Genomic DNA, 25,466 nt, shown 5'->3' on the forward strand with positions numbered 1-25,466 from the left:
TCTAGTATTTTAGAATTTCACTTGTCTGCCAAAGCCTTAAATTTAATCCAATTTAATAATGCCTAATGGATTTAAATTTTAGCATAATCTATGATCTATTCCATAATACTGAAGTTACTCACTGTGTTAGAGCTTCCTTGTATTTTTTCATTGAAATAAATAATTTGAAGAATTTATGCATTGCTCATATAGGAGATATTTTTAGAAATATTTACTTACAAATGCCAGCCAACTGTGTTTATACTATATTTCTTGTACCAATTTGAGGAAATTGAGATTTGTGTTTGATTTCTAGTTGGCCTTTCAGTATATAATTTCAAAGCATAGTAGACTATTCAGTTGAATTTTTCACTCTGATGACCTAATAAGCCAGCTGGTATTCCCCAACATGACAAACTGAACTTGTCTATGAAATATTGAACTTGACTCTCTAAAATTTATGATTCAACAAAACATTATTTTGAAATAATGAGTACTTTTATTTTTCACTGAGTGAATTCCCTGTTTTAATTTAAATACCAGTGTAACCACAAAATTATTAGATGGGATCCTGAGAATTTATGGCTTTAAGTCTACTATATTACTTAAGTTATACCTAGTGCTAGATTCTGTAAATTCTACATATATAAATTCTATAAATAACTATATATATAAATGTCCCGTATAGGCTTACTGACCATAAGTACCTCAGTAAATTATTTTTGCTCCTTCGGAATATATTTCAGCTGTAATACTTATGGGCTTAATCCAATAAAAGAGTTAAAAAAAAAGTAGGATGATATATTTTGTTTTAAAATTTGATGCGTGATAATGAATATTATGTGCAGTCTTTTTAGCAAGGCTACTGATGTGTATAAAATGTGTCATACTCTTCTGAAACTTAGATACACTTCACACTCCCACTCAATCTTTCTCCAAAAGCCCTTTTAGAATCAAAACAGTATTCAAATGAAGCTTCTATCTTATCACATACTTGAGGTACCTAATTAAATTAACTGGCAGTTAATTGGCTAACCAAATTGAATAGAGACAAAAGAAAAAGAAAAAAGAAAAAAACAGTGCACAGAAGACTACTCCTGGATACATTGCTCTAGAAATGGAATGCTAATCTCTAAATGTAGGTTATTTATTAGGAAACAGGATATTGGAGAACTGTTTAGAGATGGGATTGATTTGGTGTAATGGAAATAGAGTCCCTTGGACTGCAAGGAGATCCAACCAGTCCATTCTGAAGGAGATCAGCCCTGGGATTTCTTTGGAAGGAATGATGCTAAAGCTGAAACTCCAGTACTTTGGCCACCTCATGCAAAGAGTTGACTCATTGGAAAAGACTCTGATGGTGGGAGGGATTGGGGGCAGGAGGAGAAGGGGACGACAGACGATGAGATGGCTGGATGGCATCACCGACTCAATGGACGTGAGTTTGAGTGAACTCTGGGAGTTGGTGATGGACAGGGAGGCCTGGCGTGCTGCGATTCATGGGGTCGCAAAGAGTCGGACACGACTGAGCAACTGAACTGAACTGCATGGAAATAATTATTTTGAAAAAAAAATTTGTGATAATAGTATAGTCTACATTCAAACCTGGAAGTGTCTTATATCCCAAGAATTTCCTTTGAGACATTTTCTATTGTCATGCTAATATTTTCCTCTCCACATTTATTCTCTCTAGAGGGCCACTCCCTTCCTTTGCCACCTTAGTTAATTTATTGTTTTGATATATGCTTAGTGTTTAAACCTTCAAGGAAATAAATTACAATATTACTTGCACATGAATATGTAGCAGAGAATAATTTTTTAAATGTTTGTTGGAGATTTTATAGGGATAATATACTCTTTGGTGGCAAGCTCATGGTTAGAAAGTTTATTTATTAACTTTTTCAGATGACTATAATCTGGTAAGCTAGAAATGTAATTTATGAAATGGTTACCCAAGATATACTTCCTAGGACTTGTGTAAATATGGCATATCTTGTTTATAAATGTAAGAGGTCACAAAAGACTTTCATTGTAGAGTAAGCTGATATGCAATCATCAGGGAAAGTACAGGTTATATGAAAAAATCAAAGAGAGAATGGCTCTGTTTCTTTTAAAGTCAGCTAGCTGTTGACTAAACATCACAAAATTTGAGTCAAATAGTTTATATTAACTGGAAGTCATTGTTATTCCAGGATACGTGTTTGTTTTTAATATTTAGGCATTTATGAAAGATTGTTAAAACAATTGCTTATTAGAGAAGATCTTTGTTTTTTCATTAGGTTTTCATTTTCTTTTGACAGTGAGAATTTTGAAAGTAAAGAACGGACAGCTTGTAGAGGAAAGATTGCCATATCAGGTATGCTGTAATGGATCATTTTTATATTGCTGAGTAAATTCTATAAAGTAACTTCCTAGAGTTAGTGGTTTTTTTAATTCCTTATATCCATTTTCATTTTTCATTTTATTTTGCATACCTCTACCAGAATATTTGTTCTAAAACACTGTTTTCATCATTATGCTCTACATTTGTGTAGACTATTACAGTCTGAGAAAACTGATTCATGTATATTGCATACATTAATGTAGTTTTCTCTTCAGTGCAACACTGTGAAATAAGCAGGGTAGTTCTGTTTTTCTACAGACTCACTTAGCAGCAGCAGCAGAGGTTAAATGACTTCCTGTAAGTAGTTGAGCTGGGCTACAAACTCTAGTCTTTTGACTCTCCGTTCCTTTTCTGCTCGGAAGTTTCAGTACCGCTTCCTCTTAATGTCTGTCTACCCTGAAATTTCCATGAGGGTTGGAACCGTGTTTGCTTGGTTTGTCACTGTATACCCAGAAACTAATACAGCGCTCGTACGTAGTTACTATTCAGTGAATATTGATTGGATGATGACTGCACTCTGTTGCGCATAGGATAGAGAGTAGACTCTCCCCCACCAGAGTTTTATATTTTGATCCAACCATTTTTCCTTAGATTGTGTAGTCCATGGGGTTGCAAAGAGTTGGACACGACTGAGTGACTTTCACACTCACAACTATTTTTCTAGTCATATCGTCCACTATTCCTATACATAAGCTGTCTGTATTAGCCGTATATTTTTCTCTGTATTCTGTAAATACACCCTATGCTCCTGACCCCCAGTTAACTCTTGAAATAACTATAGTATCTTCAGGATCTAATAGCTCACCTATAAAGCCTTCCCTGTTATCATTCCCCTAGAAATGATGTTTTCCTTCTCTGAATTCTTAATGCAGTTAGGAAACCTTTTACCACTAGATGGCACTTATGCAGTGTTGTCTCAGTTTCTCCAAAGTGTTTAAGGAAGCTAAAGACAATGGCTTGGAGATACCACAGATTGGAGTGAATAAATACATGACTGACTCATGTGTCTGGTAGTTAGATAATGTATCTTTTATAATTATTATCTCACTGATACATTTTAGAAACAACAGACCTCCAGCAGTCCTTAAGTAATAACTAGTTTGTTTCATTGGCTGAAAGCCTTATTCTCTTAGCTCCAGGAAGCCTGCTGCTGCATTTCAGGCCATGTCACCCAAGGAACTGTTTTTAGAAATGTCTTCATGATAAACAAAAATTCTACTACAGGACGGGTAGACCTGTATTTTACATATGACATAATTGTCCTAAATCAGAGGAATTATTCTTAGCAGAAATTCTTCAGAAAATAACTATATATAAAAATCTATTGTTTGCTGTATAGTTATTTATGTTTTCCTCTTTGAAATTATGAGTGGAATAAAACATGTTTTATATCTTATTTATGCTTCTGATGCCAAACAGCACTTTTACATATTATACTGTTGTTAACTATGTTCAATAAATTTTAATGTGAAAAAACAAAATATTACAGATTTTTAAAGAGGATTCTAAAAATACTTAAATATAATCCTTAAATAATTAAATATAATTCCTTGCTTATGCTGTAGTACCACTCAGTACACAAATGAGATGTGTTAAATTGTTGTCGAAGACTGAATGCCATGATAGAGTTAGCCTCTATTGTCATTTCATAATAGGTTATTGACGGCAGCAGTTCATGAAATTAGCATTAACTGTCCATTTAGAAGAGTGTTTAAATAAAACCATTTAAGAGAGAAAACTATTTTCTTAACCATGAATACTTGAGTGTAGAAATTAATCTTATTTCATGTGTTCTTATTATAAATGATAATTTTAAATTAAGGAGCCAAATTCTCAGAAAATGGGATACATTTTCTCCTACAAAATTTCTTCTCGTCTTTGCTTAGGCTTAATCATACCCTGTCTCTGTATTTGTAAAAGATAAAAACAAAGAATGTTAAAAATGAATTCACCTTTATAAATCCATTTTGTTTTGATAGGGGAATGAAAATATGACTCGTTTTGGTCAAAATGAATATTTGCAACAAAATTTCATAGCGTTTCTGAGATTACATTGTTTTCCAGAAGATACTTGGATTTTCTGTTTCCAGCTTCACCACTCACTGGCCACATCTTTCACTTCAGTTCAGTTCAGTCTCTTAATCATGTCCGACTCTTTGCGACCCCATAAATAGCAGCACGCCAGGCCTCCCTGTCCATCACCAACTCCCGGAGTTCACTCAAACTCAAGTCCATCGAGTCGGTGATGCCATCCAGCCATCTCATCCTCTGTCATCCCCTTCTCCTCCTGCCCCCAATCCCTCCCACCATCAGAGTCTTTTCCAATGAGTCAACTCTTTGCATGAGGTGGCCAAAGTACTGGAGTTTCAGCTTTAGCATCATTCCTTCCAAAGAAATCCCAGGGCTGATCTCCTTTAGAATGGACTGGTTGGATATCCTTGCAGTCCAAGGGACTCTCAAGAGTCTTCTCCAACACCACAGTTCAAAAGCATCAATTCTTCGGCACTCAGCCTTCTTCACAGTCCAACTCTCACATCCATATATGACCACTGGAAAAACCATAGCCTTGACTAGACAGACCTTTGTTAGCAAAGTAATGTCTCTGTTTTTGAATATGCTATCTAGACTGGTCATAACTTTCCTTCCAAGGAGTAAGCGTCTTTTAATTTCATGGCTGCAGTCACCATCTCCAGTGATTTTGGAGCCCAAAAAATAAAGTCTGACACTGTTTCCACTGTTTCCCCATCTATTTGCCATGAAGTGATGGGACCAGATGCCATGATCTTAGTTTTCTGAATTTTGAGCTTTAAGCCAACTTTTTCACTTTCATCAAGAGGCTTTTTAGTTCCTCTTCACTTTCTGCCATAAGGGTGGTGTCATCTGCATATCTGAGGTTATCGATATTTATCCCGGCAATCTTGATTCCAGCTTGTGCTTCTTCCAGCCCAGCATTTCTCATGATGTACTGTGCATAGAAGTTAAATAAGCAGGGTGACAATATACAGCCTTGATGTACTCCTTTTCCTATTTGGAACCAGTCTGTTGTTCCATGTCCAGTTCTAACTGTTGCTTCCTGACCTGCATATAGGTTTCTCAAGAGGCAGGTGAGGTGGTCTGGTATTCCCATCTCTTCCAGAATTTTCCACAGTTTGTTGTGATCCACACAGTCAAAGGCTTTGGCATAGTCAATAAAGCAGAAATAGATGTTTTTCTGGAACTCTCTTGCTTTTTCCATGATCCAGCAGATGTTGGCAATTTGATCTCTGGTTCCTCTGCCTTTGCTAATACCATCTTGAACATCTGGAAGTTCACGGTTCATGTACTGCTGAAGCCTGGCTTGGAGAATTTTGAGCATTACTTTACTAGTGTGTGAGATGAGTGCAATTGTGTGGTAGTTTGAGCATTCTTTGGCATTGCCTTTCTTTGGGATTGGAATGAAAACTGACCTTTTCCAGTCCTGTGGCCACTGCTGAGTTTTCCAAATTTGCTGGCATATTGAGTGCAGCACTTTCACAGCATTATCTATCAGGATTTGAAAGAGCTCAACTGGAATTCCATCACCTCCACTAGCTTTGTTCGTAGTGATGCTTTCTAAGGCCCACTTGACTTCACATTCCAGGATGTCTGGCTCTAGGTGAGTGGTCATACCATCATATTATCTGGGTTGTGAAGATCTTTTTTGTACAGTTCTTCTGTGTATTCTTGCCACCTCTTCTTAATATCTTCTGCTTCTGTTAGGTCCATACCATTTCTGTCCTTTATGGACCTCATCTTTGCATGAAATGTTCCCTTGGTATCTGTAATTTTCTTGGAGAAATCTCTAGTCTTTCTCATTCTGTTGTTTTCCTCCATTTTTTTGCATTGATTGCTGAAGAAGGCTTTCTTATCTCTTCTTGCTATTCTTTGGAACTCTGCATTCAGATGTTTATATCTTTCCTTTTCTCCTTTGCTTTTCACTTCTCTTCTTTTCAAAGCTATTTGTAAGGCCTCCCCAGACAGCCATTTTGCTTTTTTGCATTTCTTTTCCATGGGGATGGTCTTGATCCCTGTCTCCTGTACAATGTCACGAACCTCAGTCCATAGTTCATCAGGCACTCTATCTATCAGATCTAGTCCCTTAACTCTATTTCTCACTTCCACTGTATAATCATAAGGGATTTGATTTAAGTCATACCTGAATGGTCTAGTGGTTTTCTCTACTTTCTTCAATTTAAGTCTGAATTTGGCAATAAGGAGTTCATGATGTGAGCCACAGTCAGCTCCCGGTCTTGTTTTTGCTGACTGTATAGAGCTTCTCCATTTTTGGCTGCAAAGAATATAATCAGTCTGATTGATGAAGACCAATCGATGTTGACCATCTGGTGATGTCCATGTGTAGAGTCTTCTCTTGTGTTGTTGGAAGAGGGTGTTTGCTATGACCAGTGTGTTCTCTTGGCAAAACTCTATTAACCTTTGCCCTGCTTCACTGCGTATTCCAAGGCCAAATTTGCGTGTTACTCCAGTATTCCAGTCCCCTATAATGAAAAGGACATCTTTTTTGGGTGTTAGTTCTAAAAGGTCTTGTAGGCCAGATCTTTAGGAAAGTTAAAAGAATAATTGAGGTTTATCCTGATTATTTCTGTTAAACATAAAAAACTTGCACATGGTAAATAGGCAGACTACTAATTCAATGACTAAAGGCAAATCAGTTCACAAAAGTAACTTGGATTTCACTTTTGAAAATGACAGAACTTCTAGGACCTAATAGTATCAATTTAGCTATCCTAATCAGTTTCAACAATAAAGTGTCAATTAAGACATTATAAAAGAAGATAAGAGTACTGTAAACTAAAATTGAGTCAATCATTTGCAGAATGTGGAAGGAATTCTCCTCTTTGACACTGAATTTAAAAATAATTACTAACTTATACATTTTTTTTTGTTTTTTTGCCATCTGAACAGTACATGACCGCCTGGGAAATAGATAAGAAATGTCCACCTTCTCTTCTTGAGGATCTGACATAGCTAGGCATGGGAAAGGGCACACTGACTAAATGGCTGTGGTTGTATGGCAAGAGAAGCAAGGGTCCAGTGTTTCTTCCAAGGTGGTGTAAGTAGTTAATAACACCCTAGAAGAAAAAGAACAGCCATGAAAAAGAACAGTTGTGAAATGCAGTGAGTCATCAACTATGGTCAAGAAAGCAGCAAGCCCTTTGACAGGACATCAGTGAAGTCATAGAAAACAATAAAGGCAATCCTATTAAAATCAAGAACAAAATGGCATTGTGTATTATATCAATTTTACAACAGAGTTTTAGAAATTCTAGCTAAAATACTAAGAATGAAAGTGACACAGTATTTCTAAGATTTACTTAAAGAAATTAGCAAGTGAGAACAATATGTTTTCAGAAGGGTATATTTCTCATGGTGAATCACTGTAGATGGTGACTGCAGCCATGAAATTAAAAGACGCTTGCTCCTTGGAAAAAAAACTTTGACAAACCTAGACAGCATATTAAAAAGCAGAGACATTACTTTGCCAACAAAGGTCTGTCTAGTCAAAGCTATTGTTTTTCCAGAAGTCATGTATGGATGTGAGTGTTGGACTATAAAGAAAGCTGAGTGCTGAAGAATTAATGCTTTTAAATGGTGGCGCTGGAGAAGACTCTTGAGAATCCCTTGGACTGCAGGAAGATCAAACCAGTTAATCCTAAAGGAAATCAGTCCTGAATATTGATTGGAAGGACTGATGCTGAAGCTGAAACTCCAGTACTTTGGCCACCTGATGCAAAGAGCTGATTCATTGGAAAAGACCCTTATGCTGGGAAAAGTTGAAGGCAGGAGGAGAATGGGACGACAGAGGATGAGATGGTTAGATGGCATCACCGATTCGATGGACATGAGTTTGGGTGAACTCCAGGAGTTGGTGATGGACAGGGTGATGGACAGGCCTGGCATGCTGCAGTTCATGGGGTCGCAAACAGTCAGACAACAGTTAGAACTGGACATGGAACAACAGACTGGTTCCAAATAGGAAAAGGAGTACGTCAAGGCTGTATATTGTCACTCTGCTTATTTAACTTACATGCAGAGTACATCATGAGAAATGCTGGGCTGGAGGAAGTACAAGCTAGAATCAAGATTGCCAGGAGAAATATCAATAACCTCAGATATGCAGATGACACCACCCTTATGGCAAAAAGTGAAAAAGAACTAAAGAGCCTCTTGATGAAAGTGAAAGAGCAGAGTGAAAAAGTTGGCTTAAAGCTCAACATTCAGAAAACGAAGATCATGGCATCTGGTCCCATCACTTCATGGCAAATAGATGGGGAAACAGTGGAAACAGTGTCAGACTTTATTTTTCGGGGCTCCAAAATCACTGCAGATGGTGACTGCAGCCATGAAATTAAAAGATGCTTACTCCTTGGAAGGAAAGTTATCACCAACCTAGACAGCATATTCCATGGGGTCGCAAAAAGTCGGACACGACTGAGCGACTTCATTTTCACTTTTCACTTTCATGCATTGGACAAGGAAATGGCAACACACTCCAGTGTTCTTGCCTGGATTGTCCCAGGGACGGGGGAGCCTGGTGGGCTGCCGTCTATGGGGTTGCACAGAGTCGGACACTACTGAAGCGACTTAGCAGCAGCAGCAGATAGCATATTAAAAACCAGAGACGTTACTTTGTCAACAAAGGCTATGGTTTTTCCAGTGGTCATGTATGGATGTGAGAGTTGGACTATAAAGAGAGCTGAGCACCAGCAAATTGATGCTTTTGAACTGGGGAGTTGGAGAAGATTCTTGAGAGTCCCTTGGACTGCAAGGAGATCCAACCAGTCCATCCTAAAGGAGATCAGTCCTGGGTGTTCATTGGAAGGATTGATGTTGAAGCTGAAACTCCAGTACTTTGGCTACCTCATATGAAGAGCTGACTCATTTGAAAAGACCCTGATGTTGGGAAAGATTGAAGGCAGGAGGAGAATGGGATGGTTAGATGGCCTCACCAACTCGATGGACATGAGTTTGGGTGAACTCCAGGAGTTGATGGACAGGGAGGCCTGGTGTGCTGCGGTTCATGGGGTCGCAAAAAGTCAGACACGACTGAGAAACTGAACTGAACTAATGATGGTCAGCCACATATAAGATACATATTCTTTGAAGTTTAAAGTACCTCTCCTAAGGACTGGGCTAATTGTTGATTCCTTATTTTTAGTTCTACTGGAATAAAATGATAACAGGAGTATTTTCCTGTACAATATAAAAGGTCATGTAACATGGAATTTAGTAAATATTGAGAAGAATCCAACAGTTAATAATATAAAATTCTAGCCAGCATGTGGTTTTGTGTAAGTATAAGATTATCATATGGAAAGAGAAGGAACTATAAAGAAACAGACTGTGTTAGAGATCTAGTCAAATGCCCTCCTTTTACAAATTAGAGACTGAGACTCAGTCTTGTAACTAACTTGTCCAAGCCACTTCTCAGTGTAGAACCAGGACTGATGCCTGAGCCTGATTCTTGTGCTGGGCTCTTATTTACCATATCTGTGTTCTCTCACTTTAAAACTTAATCATATTATTTATTCACTACATTTTTCCTTTAAATTTGGAAAATTAACAAGGAATGAAATGTCTTCTGCCCAGCAACTCTCTAGTTTTTCTCAAAAATGAGCATAATGAGAACAGGATGCAGTTCATAACATTAGAGCACTTGCTTAGCTTCATTAAGGTTAAGAACTTTACCCAGGAAAAGGTTTACTTTACATATAATTTAATTTGGCAAACAAACCTTGCATAAAAGTTACAAACTTTAAAACCTCTTTAGTCCGTATCATAGTAACTTTTGTTGTGAAATGGTTTTCTATAATCTTGACATTTTCTTCAGATACACAGTTTTCCAGTTTTAGCTGCCGTATAAGAGCTTCCAAAGACTTCAGTCTCCCTATAGTTTGTTGTTCTTGTAACTGAAGGAGTGTTAGCTCTGCGTGTGTGTGTGTGTGTGTGTGTGTGTGTAAATGGAAGAATTGTATAAAACAGATCTTAATGAACTGGATTATGATGGTAGTCACCCAAAGCCAGACATTGTGGAGTGTGACAAATGGGCCTTAAGAAGCGCTGCTGTTAATAAAGCTAGTGAATGTGATGAAAGTCTAGCAGAACTATTCAAATCCCCAAAGGAGGATGCCATCAAGGTTTTGTATTTATTATGTCAGCAAATCTGGAAGACCCAGCAGTGGCCACAGTACTGGAAAAGGTCAGTCCTCATCCCAGTTCCTAAGAAGGGTAATACCAGAGAATGTGCTGACCATTGGACAGTTGTACTCATCTCCCATGCCAGTAAGGTCATACTTAAAATCTTGCATGCTAGGCTTCAGCATTATGTGAACCAAGAACTTCCAGATGTCCAAGCTGGGTTTAGAAAAGGAAGAGATCAAATTGCCAACATTTGCTGAATTATAGAGAAAGCAAGGGGATTTCAGAAAAACATCTATGTGTTTCATCAGCTACACTAAAGCCTTTGACTGTGTGGATCATGACAAACTGTGGAAAGCTCTTAGAGAGATGGGAATACCAGACTATCTTACCTGTCTCCTGAGAAGCCTGTATGCAGGTCAAGAGGCAATAGTTAGAACCCTGTGTGGAACAACTGATTAGTTCAGGGTTGAGAAAGGAGTACTTCAGGGCTGTCTGCTGTCACCTTGTTTGTTTAATCTATACACTGAGCACATCATGAGAAATGCTGGGCTGGACGAGTTATAAGCTGGAATCAAGATAAGTGGGAGAAACATCAACAACCTCAGATATGCAGATGGTACCACTCTCATGGCAGAAAGCGAAGAGGAGCTAAAGAGTCTCTTGAAAATGAGGGTGAAGAAGAGTGAAAGAGCCAGCTTTCACTGGCTAAGACTAAACATAAGACTAAATGTTAAAAACTAAGATCATGGCATCTGGTCCCATTATTGCACAGCACATAGAAGGGAAAAAGGTGGAAGTAGTGACAGATTTCCTCTTTTGGGGCTCCAAAATCACTGCAGACGGTGGCTGCAGCCATGAAGTCAGAAGATGATTGCTTGGCAGGAAAGCTATGACAAACCTAGACAGTATGTTGAAAAGGAGAGACATTACTCGGCTGACAAAGGTCTGTATAGTCAAGGCTATGGTCTTCCCAGTGGTCACATACAGTTGTGAGAGCTGGACCGTAAAGAATGCAGAATGCCAAAAAGTTGATGCCTTCGAACTGTGGTGCTGGAGAAGGCTCCCGAAAATCCCTTGGAGAGCAAGGAGATCAAACCAGCCAATCTTAGGGAGATCATCCCTGAATATTCACTGGAAGGACTGATGCTGAAGCTGAAGCACCAGTATTTTGGTCATCTGATGCGCACAGATGACTCACTGGAAAAGTCCCTGATGCTGGCAAGGATCAAGGGCAGAAGGAGAAGAGGGCATCAGAAGATGAGATGGCTGGACAATATCACTGATAGAATGAACATGAACCTGGGCAAACTCTGGCAGATGGTGAGGGACAGGGAGGCCTGGCGTGCTACAGTCCATGGGGTCGCAAAGCATCTGACACGACTGGCTGGCTGAACAACCATGGTTTCCCTGGTGGCTCAGATGGTAGGAATCAGCCTGCAATGCAGGAGACCTGGGTTCAATCCCTCTATATATTCTTTTTCATATTCTGCTCCATATAAGGTATGAATATAGTTCCCTGGGCTCTGTAGTAGGACCTTGTTTGTCTATTTTATATATATATAGTCTATATTATAATGGGATCTGCTGATCCCAAACTCCTAATTTATCCCTTTCCCGCCCCATTTCCCCTGTGGTAACCGCAAGTTTGTTTTCTATGTCTGTGACTCTGTTTCTGTTTTGTAAATAAGTTCATCTGTGTCATTTTAGATCCCACGTGTAAGTAATACTATATAGTATTTGTGTTTCCCTTTTTCACTTACCTCACTTATGGTAATGTCTGGATATATTCATGTTTCTGAAGATGGCATTATATTATTTCCTTTTTATGGCTGAGTAGTATTTATTGGAGGAGGAAATGGCAACCCACTCCAGTGTTCTTGCCTGGAGAATCCCAGGGACGGGGGAGCCTGGTGGGCTTCCGTCTATGGGGTCGCACAGAGTCGGACACGACTGAAGGGACTTAGCAGCAGCAGCAGCAGTATTTCATTACGTATGTGTGTATATACATGTAAAAATATATATACATATACACACACCACATCTTTTTTACCCATTTATCTGTTGGTGATGTTTAAGTTGCTTCTGTGTCTTGACTATTGTAAATAGTGCTGCTATGAACATTGTTGTGTGTGTATTTTTTTTTTTTTTGAATTATAATTTTGTCTGAATGTATGCCCAGGAGTGGAATTGCTGGATCACATAGCAACTCTATTTTTAGTTTTTTGTGGAACCTCCCATACTGTTTTCCATAGTGGCTGCAGCAATTTATATTCCCACCAGCAGTGAGGAGGGTTCCCTTTACCCCACACTGCCTCCGGCACTTATTATTTGTAGACGTTTTAATGATGGCCATCCTGTCCAGTGTGAGATAGTACTTCACTGGTCAGATAATATTTAAGTTCTGACAGATTTCTCTAATAAAAAGTGATGTTGAGCATCTTTTGATGCACCTCTTGGTCATCTGTATGTCTTCTTTGGAGAAATGTCTATTTAGACTTTCTACCCATTTTCTGATTGAGTTGTTTAGCTTTTTTGTTACTGAGTTGTATGAGCTGTTTGTGTAGTTTGGAAATTAAACTCTTGTTGGTCATATCATTTACAAATATTTTCTCCCAGTCTGTAGGTTGCCTTTTCTTTTCTTTTTTACAATTTCCTTTGCTGTGCAAAAGCTTAAAGTTTGATTAGGTCCCATTTGTTTATTTTTTGCTTTTATTTCTACTGCCTTGGGAGACCTAAGATAACATTGGTACAATAAATGTCGGAGAATGTTTTGCCTATGTTCTTTTCTAGGAGTTTTATTGTGTCCTGTTTTATGTTTAAGTCTTTAAGCCATTTCTAGTTTATTTTTGTATATGTTGTGAAGGGAGTATTCGAGTTTCGTTGATTTACAGGTAGCTGTCCATTTTCCCACCATCAGTTGTTGAAGAGACTTTTCTCTATTGCATATTCTTACGTCCTTTGTTGAAAATTAATTGGCCATAGGTGTGTGGGTTTATTTTCGGACTCTTTTCTGTTACACTGATCCATATGTCTGTTTTTGTCCCGATGCCATACTGTTTTTGACTGTAACTTTGAGGTCTCATCTGAATCTGGAAGGTTTATGCCTCCAGCTTTGTTCTTTTTCCTCAGGATTGCTTTGGCAATTCTGGGTCTTTTATGGTCCTGTATAAATTTTAGGGTTTTTCTAGTTTTGTGTAAAATGATGGGTAATTTGACAGGGCTTGCATTAAATATGTAGATTGCTTTGGATAGTAAGGCCATTTTAACACTGTAAATTATAATTCAAGAGCATAGTATACCTTTTCACTTCTTTAACACACACACACACAGAAGTCGCTCAGTCGTGTCCAACTCTTTGCGACCCCATGGATTGTAGCCCACCAGGCTCCTAGGTCCATGGGATTTTCCAGGCATGAATACTGGAGTGGGTTGCTGTTTCCTTCTCCAGGTCACTTCTTTAAGTCATCTTTAATTTCCTTTATCAGTATTTTTATAATTCTCAGCATATAAATTACCTCCTTGATCAGGTTTATTTCTAAATATTTTTATTTTTTTGATGTGATTTTAAAAGCACCTTTTTAAAACTTTCCCTTTCTGATATTTCATTGTTAATTGTAGAGAAATGCAACAGATTTCTTTATGTTAATTTTGTATCCTGCTACCTTGATGAATTTGTTAGTTGTAATGTTTTTGGGTGGAGTCTTTTAAGGTTCTCTGTAGTATCCTGTCTTCTGCATATAATGATAATTTTACCCCTTTTCCTTCCAATTTGGATATCTCGTATTTCTTTTCGTTGTTGTTGTCTGATTGCTGTGGCTAGGACTTCCAATGCTATGTTGAATAGAAGTGGTGACGGAATTTCCTGGCAGTCCCGTGGTTAAGTCTCAGTGCTTTCACTGCCATGGACTTGGGTGTAATCCCTGGTTGGGGAACTAAGATCCCACAAGCCATGAGGTGCAGCCAAAAAAAAAAAAAAACTAAGTGGTGGAAGTGGGTTGCATTGTCTTGTTCTAGAATTTAGTGGGAAGGCTTTCAACTTTTTATTGTTGAATATTATGTTGGCTATAGATTTGTCATAAATAGGTTTTATTATGTCGAGATATGTTCCCGCTACTGTGGTAAGAGTTGTTTTTTTTTTTAATCATAAATGGATGTTGAATTTTATCAGGTGTTTTTTCTGCATCCATTGAGATAGATGATCATGTGTTTTTGTCCTTTGGTTGATATGGTGTATCACATTGATTGATTTGCATATGTTGAACCATCATTGTGACCCTGGGATAAATCCAACTTGATTGTTGTGTATGATCTTTTTTATGTGTTGTTTGATTTGGTTTGTGAGTATTTTGTTGATAGATTTTGGATCTGTGTTTATCAAGGATGTGCTCTGTGCTTAGTCACTCAGTTGTGTCTGACTGTTTTTCCATGCGATTCTCTAAGCAAGAATATTGGAGTGGGCGGCCATTCCCTTCTGCAGGGGATCTTCTCAACCCAAGGGTTGAACCTGGGTCTCCGTATTGTAGGCAGACTCTTTACCATCAGAGCCATTTTGTTGAGAATTTTTTGATCTATATTTATCAAAGTTATTGGCCTGTAACTTTCTCTTTTGATAGTGTCTTTGTCTGGTTTTGATATAAGGGTGATGGTGGCTTCATAGAATGACTTTGTAAGTGTTCCCTCCTCTTCAGTCTTTTGGTTGAGTTTGAGAAGGATCAGTGTAAGTTCTTTTTATGTTTGGTAGAATTCCCCAGTGAAACCATCCAGTCCTGGATTTTTTTGTGGGGAGTTTTTATTTTGTTTTTTACAGATTCTTTTGACTTATGGGAAAGATTGACAGCAAAAGGAGAAGAGGGTGGCAGAAGATGAGATGGTTACATAGTGTCACTGACTCAGTGAACACAAATTTGAGCAAACTCCGGGAGATAGTGATAACAGAGGAGCCTGGCGAGCTGCAGTCCATGGGATTGCAGAGAGTAGGACACAGTTTAACAACTGACAGCAACAACAACAAATGTCACTTCTAGTGATTGATCTCTTCAAATTATGTTTCTTCATGATTCCATTTTGGTGGACTGTTTTTGGAAGTCGTCTATTTCTTTCAGGTTGTCCAATCTGTTGGCATATAATTGTGCATAGTGTTCTCTTATGGGTTTCTGTATTTCTGCAGTATCTGTTATTTCTCCTCTTTCATTTCTTTCTTTTTTTTTTTTTTTTTAATTTGGATCCTCTTTCTTAGTGAGCCTGACCAGAGGTTTGTTGATTTTGTTTACCCTTTCAAAAAAACAGCTCTTGGTTTTATTGATTTTTTCCCCTATAGTTTTAAAATATCTATTTAATATATTTCCTCTTTGATATTTATTGTTTTCTTCCTTCTGCTGACATTAGGTTTTGTTTGCTCTTCTTTTTCTAATACTTTGAGTTGGTAGATGAGGTTGTTCATTTGAGATCTTTGTTTTTTTGAGGAAGATCTGTATTGCTGCATCCTATAGACTTTGTATGGTTGTGTTTTCACAGTTAAACTTAGTTGATATTTTGAGGATATTATATTTAAAAAATCCAGAATATATATTCTTTCCAAGTGCACATGCAGCATTCTCTAGGATAGACCCACATACTTGGATACAAAGCAAGCCTCAACAAATTTAAGAGGATGGAAATTTTTTCAAGCATCTTTTCTGTACACAATGGCATGAAACTGGAAGTAAACCACACAAAGAAACAAGAAAAAGCAATTAGATGGAGACTAGACAACATGATACTAAAAGACTAATGGGTTGATGATGAAATCAAAGAGGAAATAAGAAAATAGTTTGAGATAAATGACAGTGAAAACACAATCATAAATTAGTAGATATATTTTCAAAATTATTGTTGGATGAGATATGTGTAAAATATTTGGTTTGACACAAGAAGAACTCAATAGAATAATGTTTTATTTTTCTCACTTTTTGATAAAAATTAGTGCTAAACGAGCAGTGGGAAGAGCACTCATACATGTCTACCTAGTTAGGAAGCATAAGAACAGAGTAATATAAAGCTTTTCTAGAAAGGAAATTGAAAATAGGAACTAAGAACCTTAGAAAGAATTCTAAACAAAATTGTAGACAAAAGATCATGGAATCTAAAAGTGAAGCACAGCATAAAGATAGCCAAATAGCTTATGTTCATAAAGAATTTAATTATTTGAAAGTGGCTTAATTAATAGGTATGAAAAAATTGGCACATAAACTTCCAAAGTGTAATAGGGAAATGTTTTAAACAGAAAGTTTCCACAAAATTTGGAAATTTGTACTCTGAGTACAAAATTAAAACTAACTTCACTTTACCATTGAGATCTCTACTGTGCTGTGTTATGCTATAATTGCTCATCTTAATCTATTTGGTAAAATCTTAATTCTCAAACTTTGAAAATATGCAGATAGCATAAGAATGTCAAAGGAAAGTTGTTACTCCATAAGGTTAACTTAGTATTAAAAGGAAGAATGGAGGAAACTAGGAAGAACAAATGTTGGCTGTTTGAAAGCTCTAGATTAATTTCTGGAATAAATTTATTATTTATTAAACTTAGAATTTGAAGAATATGTGAATGAGAGAAGTATGTTTAGATCACTTTTAGAATATAGGCCCTTTGTTGGCCTGAAAGAAGTAATACATTCCTCTTTTTAGTTTTATTTCTTAAGGAAAATGCTACAGTTTGTAGCATGAATATATAAAGATCTGCAAATTCTTTTGTAGACAAGTTAAATCTTCCTAATGGAAAGATCTTGGATTTGTTTGTCAAGAGTTGGGTCTCTTCCAGAAACCAGTAATCTTATATAAGTCACTTAATTTTTTTCATCTTTAAAGTTTACATAGTGGATAAAAGTTCGTTCTAAAGTCATTTCTACCTCTTCTGTTCTATGATTTTGAAATTTATTTAACTACGTTTGCTGCTACTGCTTACCCAAAATATAAATTTAACACTAGTTTACCCAAATTTTGCCTGTTTCAAAAGCGTAAATCACAAAAATTTTATAACAAAAGCTTATTATAGGTGCTACTTAATAAATTAATTTCTTGAGTAATACTTGGTGAGGTTTAAGTGTAAGATTTTATATTCCTAGTCTAAGCTATGTTTAAGAGAAAATATTACTATGTTAGTATATTTAATAATAAATAAATATTGGTTTTGATGGTCAGAATCCATTATGGAATACAGAGGTTTACGTTATGCTAAGAAATGAAATTTACCAAAATTATTCCTTGTCATTTCTTTTTCCCCTCCATTATAGATATTCGTATACCACTAATGTGGAAAGACTCTGATCACTTCAGCAATAAAGAACGTATGTATGATTTTGATTGTAATTGACGTATTTTCTTTAGTATGTAGTAAATTTGAGATAATTGGGAGAAAAAGCTGCACCCACCCTGAAATAAATGTCATTTGACGGAATAAGCACAATCTTACTGATAGGAACCTGTGCAAGGATGCCAACAGGTAATAGAGAAGGAAATTGTGAAACAAAAGGAGATGTTTGAGTGAAGTAGTAAAGGCCACATTGTTTGACCAGAAATATTGGAGATTTTTTTTGCCTTGTTCTCTTCCTTCAGATTATTTAATGGGATATAAGAAAAAAAGATTTTTAGCTTGATCTAATTTTTCTTCCCCTTCAGCGTTATATAGCTTTATATAGTCTTAACAAATCCATGCATGGCTTGGGTCATGGAAATTAACCTCAAATGATTTGTAGCTGTTACAGGCAATGCAGAAAAGTTATGACAGTCCTTTATCTTTCTTGTCTATTATGATAGCTTTGTTCCTCATACTTTAAGCCTGAATCATATTGAGCATAATTAGTTTTATATGAAAAATACAAAATCAGGTTAGTATATTTGTTATTCATTTAAGAAATATATTAGTTTATAAAGGAATACATGTGGGAATTAAGTGTATCTTTCTGATTACTATAGAGAATTAAGTTTATCTGAAGAGCTCCATTTTCTCAGTAATGAGGATTTAGTCTTTTAATCACCTAATACTTTAAAAATATATATATTAAATTAGAAAGTCCAGCAGCTATGGTTTTTGTGTTCACATCTCTACTTTTTATTGTTTTTGTAGTTTCCCCCCTCTCTATTTGGTGGAAAATGTTTTGTTCTTAATGTGTCTGCTCCTAACCTTTTAAAATAGAAAACTTATTTTTATTAAGTATATTTGGAAGCCAAAATGACAGGGGTAATAGTATATATGTAGTGCTAAATTTGCTATTAATTAAAGCTTAAGGAGTTTCCTAGGAATAAAATTTATGAGTTTGGTGGTTACTTTAGACTGCTGAGAGGCCTATATTTTTAACTTTATTTTTTGATACTCCGTAGTTTAGTTGTATTTGAGTTGAGCAAGCAATTAATATATACTGACAAAACAGTCTCAATAAAAAGTTAAAGGATTACAGTGTACAATGTATGAAAATAAGAATCTATTAACAAATATTTAGGCTATTTTTTCAAGTAGATTTTAACATAATATAGGCATGACTCATCACATGAGTCATCGTTTTAATGTTGTTTTTCTTCTCTAGGATCACAGCACTATGCCATTTTTTGTTTATTCAAACTGGGAGCTGAAGTTTTTGATACTGAGATGGTGATTGTGGATAAAACAATCACAGATATATGTTTTGAAAATGTGACCATATTGTAAGTATTTTTTAAATCTTATTTGAAGGAAAAGAACCTAAAATTCTACCTTTTTCAGAGGAAGGCAAAGTTATTGACTTATTTTTGAAGCATTAAAATCTTTAACTGTTCAAATTGATTTTGAACGTTGCATTATTTATAAGCCATTTCTGGATTTGAAATTTTTCCAATGTAAAATAAAGTGGAAATCATATAATATTAGTAGTAAAACTATGAATACAGTGGCATATCATTATAACATGATTTTATATAGAATGAGTTTGAGCATAAAACAGATTCTTATTACATCTCATATAGGAGGTTTACTTACAGAAATACTAAAATAGTGTAACAACTTTATTAGATAGTTCTGAAATATGTACTGTAGAAAAAGCACTTTAGTAAAATTTCAAGATGTTCTTTTTCTTATGGTGCACTTCTTTCATGTACTCCAAAACAATAAAAAATTGGGTGATCCTCAGGGCCATTTTTATTGCCCTGCTCTTTTACAAGCTTATTTTATTGTGGTCATAATATAGAACCAGAAAGAACTCTTATGGTAGCCATAGAAATCATTTTTAACTAATATAAGTTTTTCCTGGCATTTTTTTCTATTGGCCTAAATCAGCATGCGATTTATATTTCTTACAGGGTTTCAAAGACAGTATCTTCATATTGAAATACTACTAACTACTTATCAATTAAAATGAAACCCATATATATGATTTTTCCAATCTTTAGTTATGGAACTATATACAGTTGAGATTGAAAGTACTAGTTTTGCCACGCATGTAGCATTAAAAAAAGAACTATTACAACCATGTTTTGGGGCTTTGGTTCACTGTTCCCTAAGTAATTGTACAACACAGAAAAATAAAGTACTTTTTTTGTGTGTAATTAGTAGTGTAGACCATCTTATAAGCTCTGTTGAACCAAAGGAATTTACTTAGGATCCCCCAAATATTACCACATGTTTACATAATGTAGACTAAAAAATTAATTTTTATTATATATCTAAATATATTTATTTCTATTATCAACTGTTATAGTGCATTTTTTCATGGCAAAATTGTCCTGTTAATGGACTCTTCTTCACAACAATTTGCTTTTGTTTATTTTCACCACAAAGGAAAAAAATCATAATTTTTTTCGCAGAATAGTGCAAGTTCCTTGGGAAGACAACTCATGATTTATAATTTTTTAATAATTCTGTAAATATTTCAAATTGTTCTAAAAATAACTGCTCACAAATGTTCTAAATGTTGTTTTAAAATGTGCTTTTTGTTATGATTGTTTTAATAAGTATTCAGTATTTATGAATCCCTGGTTTTTCTCTAAATATTGACATTTGTTAGTCATTACCAAGAATACTGTATGTTTAAAAGTTGCCAAATAATAAACTATAAAAGTATTTCAAATTAAATTATTCCTTGGATTTATTCAAACTATAGATTGGCTATTTAAATCTTAAAAAGTCTATTCTGTGTATTTAAAATCTCTGAGACTGATGGATCTTCCTTTACAGGCAAAATCTGCTGATGGACCTCTTTTGCAATTTTAAGTATATTTTATTAGTAGTAATATCACCACAGTCTTTTATTGTAAAGATAGTTCATTGTGTCTGAGAAAGAACAAAGCCAGTCTTGACATTGAATATTTTATGCATATTTTTTAATACATACTGAATATATTTTATGCTAGATTAAGAATACAAATATTATCAAGACTTCACTCCACCTCAAGGAGTTCATGCCTTGAAGTCTCTCTCTCTTTTTTAAGATTGGTACTATTTATATTTATGCTGGGTGCTAATGCACAAAGTTTATTTGTTGTAGCATTGTGCATTTTTACAGATACATCTAATGTTTAGTGAAGTATATCTCTTTATATTCGTTTGTTTTCCCCTGTATAACCAAGTAGTGAAATGTTAGAGTTATTAGGTACAAAGGTGGAGCAGGAAGGAGGGGCACATTGTTGAGTGGACTGTAAGCACTTTATGAAAAAGATAACGAAAACTCAAGGTTTCAGCAGAAGAAGCCTTTTGTTTAATTTTCTTTCCTTTTTGTTTTCACATCTTTTCCTTTTGAGGAATGGTCATTTCAGGAAATCACACATATAATGTAAATGCCTTAAAATAATTATATTAAGGGAACAAAAAGGAACAATAGCATTGGCAACAAAACGACCAGGGCATTTTATTCTTTTTCTTTAAGTAATTTGCCTGAATATATTGTTTACATTGAGTTAAAATCGCCCTACTTCAGAAGCTGGTAGCTCTAGAAGTTGCAGTGACCCTCTCAAGTCATTTAGATACTAAATAAACTCAGGGAGATTCTATCTTATTAATATATATTAACATAAACCTGTTCCAAATGCTGCTTTGAAAAGTTACAAAAACATCAGAGGGTGTTGTAATTTTATTTTCTTCTAAGTTAAATTTCTAACATTATGATTGTCCTTGTTTTTAGTAATGAAGCAGGGCCAGACTTTCAGATAAAGGTGGAAGTATATAGTTGCTGTACAGAAGAATCTTCTATAACTAATACACCAAAAAAATTAGCTAAGAAACTGAAAACATCTATAAGCAAAGCTACAGGGAAGAAAATCAGTTCAGTGCTTCAAGAAGATCGTGAAATCACGTGCTTGTCCTTCAGTTCTTCAATTTAGTAAGTTTTCTAATACAATATTTATAGAGACATAGTATAATTATGTATTTGTGACATTTTAGAGTATTGTATGTGGTGAATATGTTTACATTTTAAATGGGAAAAGACATCCTGAAGCAGTAACAAAACTTGGTTGTCTGACATTTACCCAGCTGAGGTGGTATGTTCCTTTGAAAGTAGAAAGTTGGGTGACAGTGTGTTTTTAGTGATTTGAAATTCCAAGATCTACCAGAAAGATGACATTTTTTTCTTGAAAAGGAACTAGCTATAAATCAAACTGTTTGCTCCGTATCAGTCTACTAATTGAATTTCTGAATATATGTCATGCTTTCAGTCTTACAGATTTTTAAAAAATATCTTACTATAGCAAAATCACATTACCATTATCACACCTAACAAAATAAAAAATTAGTCCTAAATATGATCTTATAGCCATTCTTTGTTCAAATTGCCCCAATTCTGAAGTTCTCTTCTGATTTGTGCAAGTCAAGGTCCAAACAAGGTCTGTAACATTGCATTTATGTGAATCTTTTAAGTTTCTTTTACTGTTTAACAAGTTTCTGTTCCTTTGCCAACATGTATTGAAGAAGCTAGATCTTGTAGATTTCCTAAATTTTCAATTTATCTGATTACATCTTTGTGATCTTTTTAAAATATCTTTTTCTATCCCTTGTGCTCCTATAGCTTGCAGTTAGATCTAGAGGACTGATTAGTTTCAGATTCTCTTTTAGGGCAGTAATATTTCATATTGATTATATGTACTTTCTACTGTATCCCATTTGTAGGTCTTGTTTCACCTTCAGCTGTGTTAAAACTGATCAGTGGGTTCAGGTGTTGTTAGCCTGATACATCCATTGTCAAGTTCCCTATCAATGTTACATCTAATAGTTTTAGCAGCTGTGACTGATCATTATTACATTCAGGATTATAATTTAGTGGCTTTCTAAATTTGTCCTACATTTGTTTATTTATTTTTCTATATGCAGTCATTTTAAAAAGTTTTATTTATTTTTAGTTGAAGGATAACTGCTTTACAATATTGCGGATTTATTTTTAAATCTGGAATTCTCTCAATAACTTTCCTTCATGAACTCTGTATAAATGCAAAAAATTCATGAAGGAAAAGGAGGAAAAAATATACTTAATTCTTTTATTTACCCAATTTTACTGTCTGAGCCACGAGGGAAGCCTTATTTACCCAGTTTTAGAATAATAATTTGATATCCTTGCATGGAGGTGATTAGTGTTTTGTTTTATTTGAACTCCTGAAGTTTTATTTGTGTTTCAATCTAATGCAGTTGTTATTCTCTTCGAAGGCAAATTGCCCCATCTTTGATCAATGGGAACCCCTAAGCTGACTCAGCATCTTTTTGCCACAGCCTAATCAGAGGAGCCTGGCAGTCTGCAGTCCATAGGGTCGCAAAGTTGGACATGACTGAAGCGACTCAGCAGGCACACACAATCTCTAATTAGCTTCTTTGCTTTGTGACCAGGGAACATGTTCCGTGTTCATGTTTTATTTTTCAGCTCACACTAGAATCACCACCTCTGCAAGGAGCCCTGGTTTCTTTCAGACACTTTCTTTAAACATTGTGTTTGTTGCTTTACAAGTGGTTTTATCTTTCTTCCTTAGGAAAACTGTTGTACAGGCGGCATTCCTAGAATTTCTTTGCATGTTGGCTCTTCAGCATGTCAATAATTTTACTATAATTATAAAGCAAAATATTTTAGGTGTACATCCTGGAAATCTCAGTCATCAGAATATAGCTAATTAGCTTTCATATCAGTTATATTACATGTGAAAAATGCCTTGGGACTTTAGCAATGTGGCTTTCAGTTTATTTTGATTGAGACCACGAGTAAAAAATGCATTTTATATCATTACTGAATACACAGTACCATCAGCAGTCAGATTTCATGAAACAATACTTAGCTCTTGCTATTTATAGTATAGCCATTAGACTTCTTTTATTCTAGGTATCTTCAGTTTTTTTTAAATGCTGTTTATGAATCAGTAAATTGATTTCATGATTCTTGAATGGGTGCCATCTATTGAAGAACAGTCATATAAGATATGTCTTTATAATATAAATGTCATTAAAAAGGAGGAAGCGAGACCCTTTAATTTTCCCTCTTTAGAATTTTAAGGCCAACTTAAAACTTTTCTAGATTAAGATTATATCAAATATTTGCTAGAAAATGTTTTAATTCAACTATAAGGTAATGAAACTATACTTTTTGATGAATAAATGAGCAATTATATTTCTAGTTTGAAACATAGATTTTAGAATTGAAAGAGACCTTAGAGATAATCACCAAATACAGTAGTGTTAAAATGTTTTTAAGCAGCAAAATTCTTTATTTAGAAAATGGCAGTACTAGTAGTGTCCTGAACAAGTATTTCCTGGGCCTCAGTTTTCTAATATGAACGGTAAGGATGCTTAGGCATAATCATTTATTTTAAGAAGGCTCCCTAGATCGCTTCTTGGCCTTTTGGCTAAGATCAAGTATAGAAGCCTCCTTAGAGACATTTTAGGGTTTCCTGGACCTTTCAAGCATGTAAAAACAATACTTGGGCTTTTCACACAGTTCAAAACGTCATGGTTTCAGTACTTGATTTTTTATCCTGTCATTTATTATTTGTGTGACCCAGGACAGGTTAATCTACTCTCTGGGTTTTTCTTTTTCCCTCTGTAAAAAGGGAATAATAATAATGGAATAATATTTAACTCCATAGGATCATTATGAGGTTCAGAAAGATAATTCATGAACTTGGTATGTTGTGAGCATTTAATGAATGTAGCTCTTACCATTATTGTTACTGTTTTTACTGTTCTGCGATCAATGCTTTTTCTGAAAAATTTTATTTAAAAAATTCATGCTGAAGCACTGCATGAAGAAACCTTCCTAGGATTATAAAGTGTAGGCAGGGTCTTCCCTGGTGGCTTAGTGGTAAAGAATCCACCTGCCAATGCAGAAGACATGGGTTTGATCCCTAGTTTGGGAGGATCCCACATGCTGCAAAACAACTAAGACCACGCACGAACCCATTTGCTACAAGTGCTGAAGCTCGTGTGCCCCAGAGCCTGTGCTCCCCAACAAGAGAAGCCCCCACGGGCAATGAGAAGCCCACCAACCACAGTGAAGAGTGGTCCCCACTCACCACAACTAGAGAAAAGCCCACACAGCAACAAAGACCCAGCACAGGCAATAAATAAATACAACTATATTTAAAAATGAAGGCAGATATTTTAAAATTTAAATCCAATGATTATAATTTCATAGAAGATAATCTAAGTAATTAAATATAAATTTAATATTTTATATATAGTAATAATTATATATAAATCTAAGTGATTTGCCAGCAAAGGTCCATCTAGTCAAGGCTATGGTTTTTCCACTGGTCATGTATGGATGTGAGAGTTGAACTATAAAGAAGGCTGAGCACTGAAAAATTGATACTTTTGAACTATGGTGTTGGAGAAGACTCTTGAGAGTCCCTTGGACTGCAAGGAGATCCAACCAGTCCATCCTAAAGGAGATCAGTCCTGGGTGTTCATTGGAGGGCATGATATTGAAGCTGAAACTCCAATACTTTGGCC

The 25,466-nt window shown here is 35.5% G+C and overlaps 1 protein-coding gene across 5 annotated transcripts in view; it reads left to right on the plus strand.

Moving 5' to 3' along the window:
* The window catches only part of RTKN2 (rhotekin 2), a 112,520-nt gene that overhangs the window by 27,529 nt on the left and 59,525 nt on the right, over positions 1-25,466 (plus strand). For all 5 annotated transcript variants that reach the window (XM_086382286.1, XM_086382287.1, XM_086382285.1 and 2 more), the window contains 4 exons: positions 2,280-2,335; positions 17,812-17,865; positions 19,102-19,219; positions 21,667-21,864. In XM_086382286.1, coding sequence (XP_086238412.1) covers positions 2,280-2,335; positions 17,812-17,865; positions 19,102-19,219; positions 21,667-21,864 — 426 coding nt within the window. The remainder of the gene's footprint in view (positions 1-2,279; positions 2,336-17,811; positions 17,866-19,101; positions 19,220-21,666; positions 21,865-25,466) is intronic.

The sequence above is a fragment of the Bos grunniens genome, chromosome 28, assembly GCF_055505025.1.
Source record: "Bos grunniens cultivar Pamir isolate PY7600 chromosome 28, Bosgru_T2T1.0, whole genome shotgun sequence".
Taxonomy (NCBI): Eukaryota; Metazoa; Chordata; class Mammalia; order Artiodactyla; family Bovidae; genus Bos; species Bos grunniens.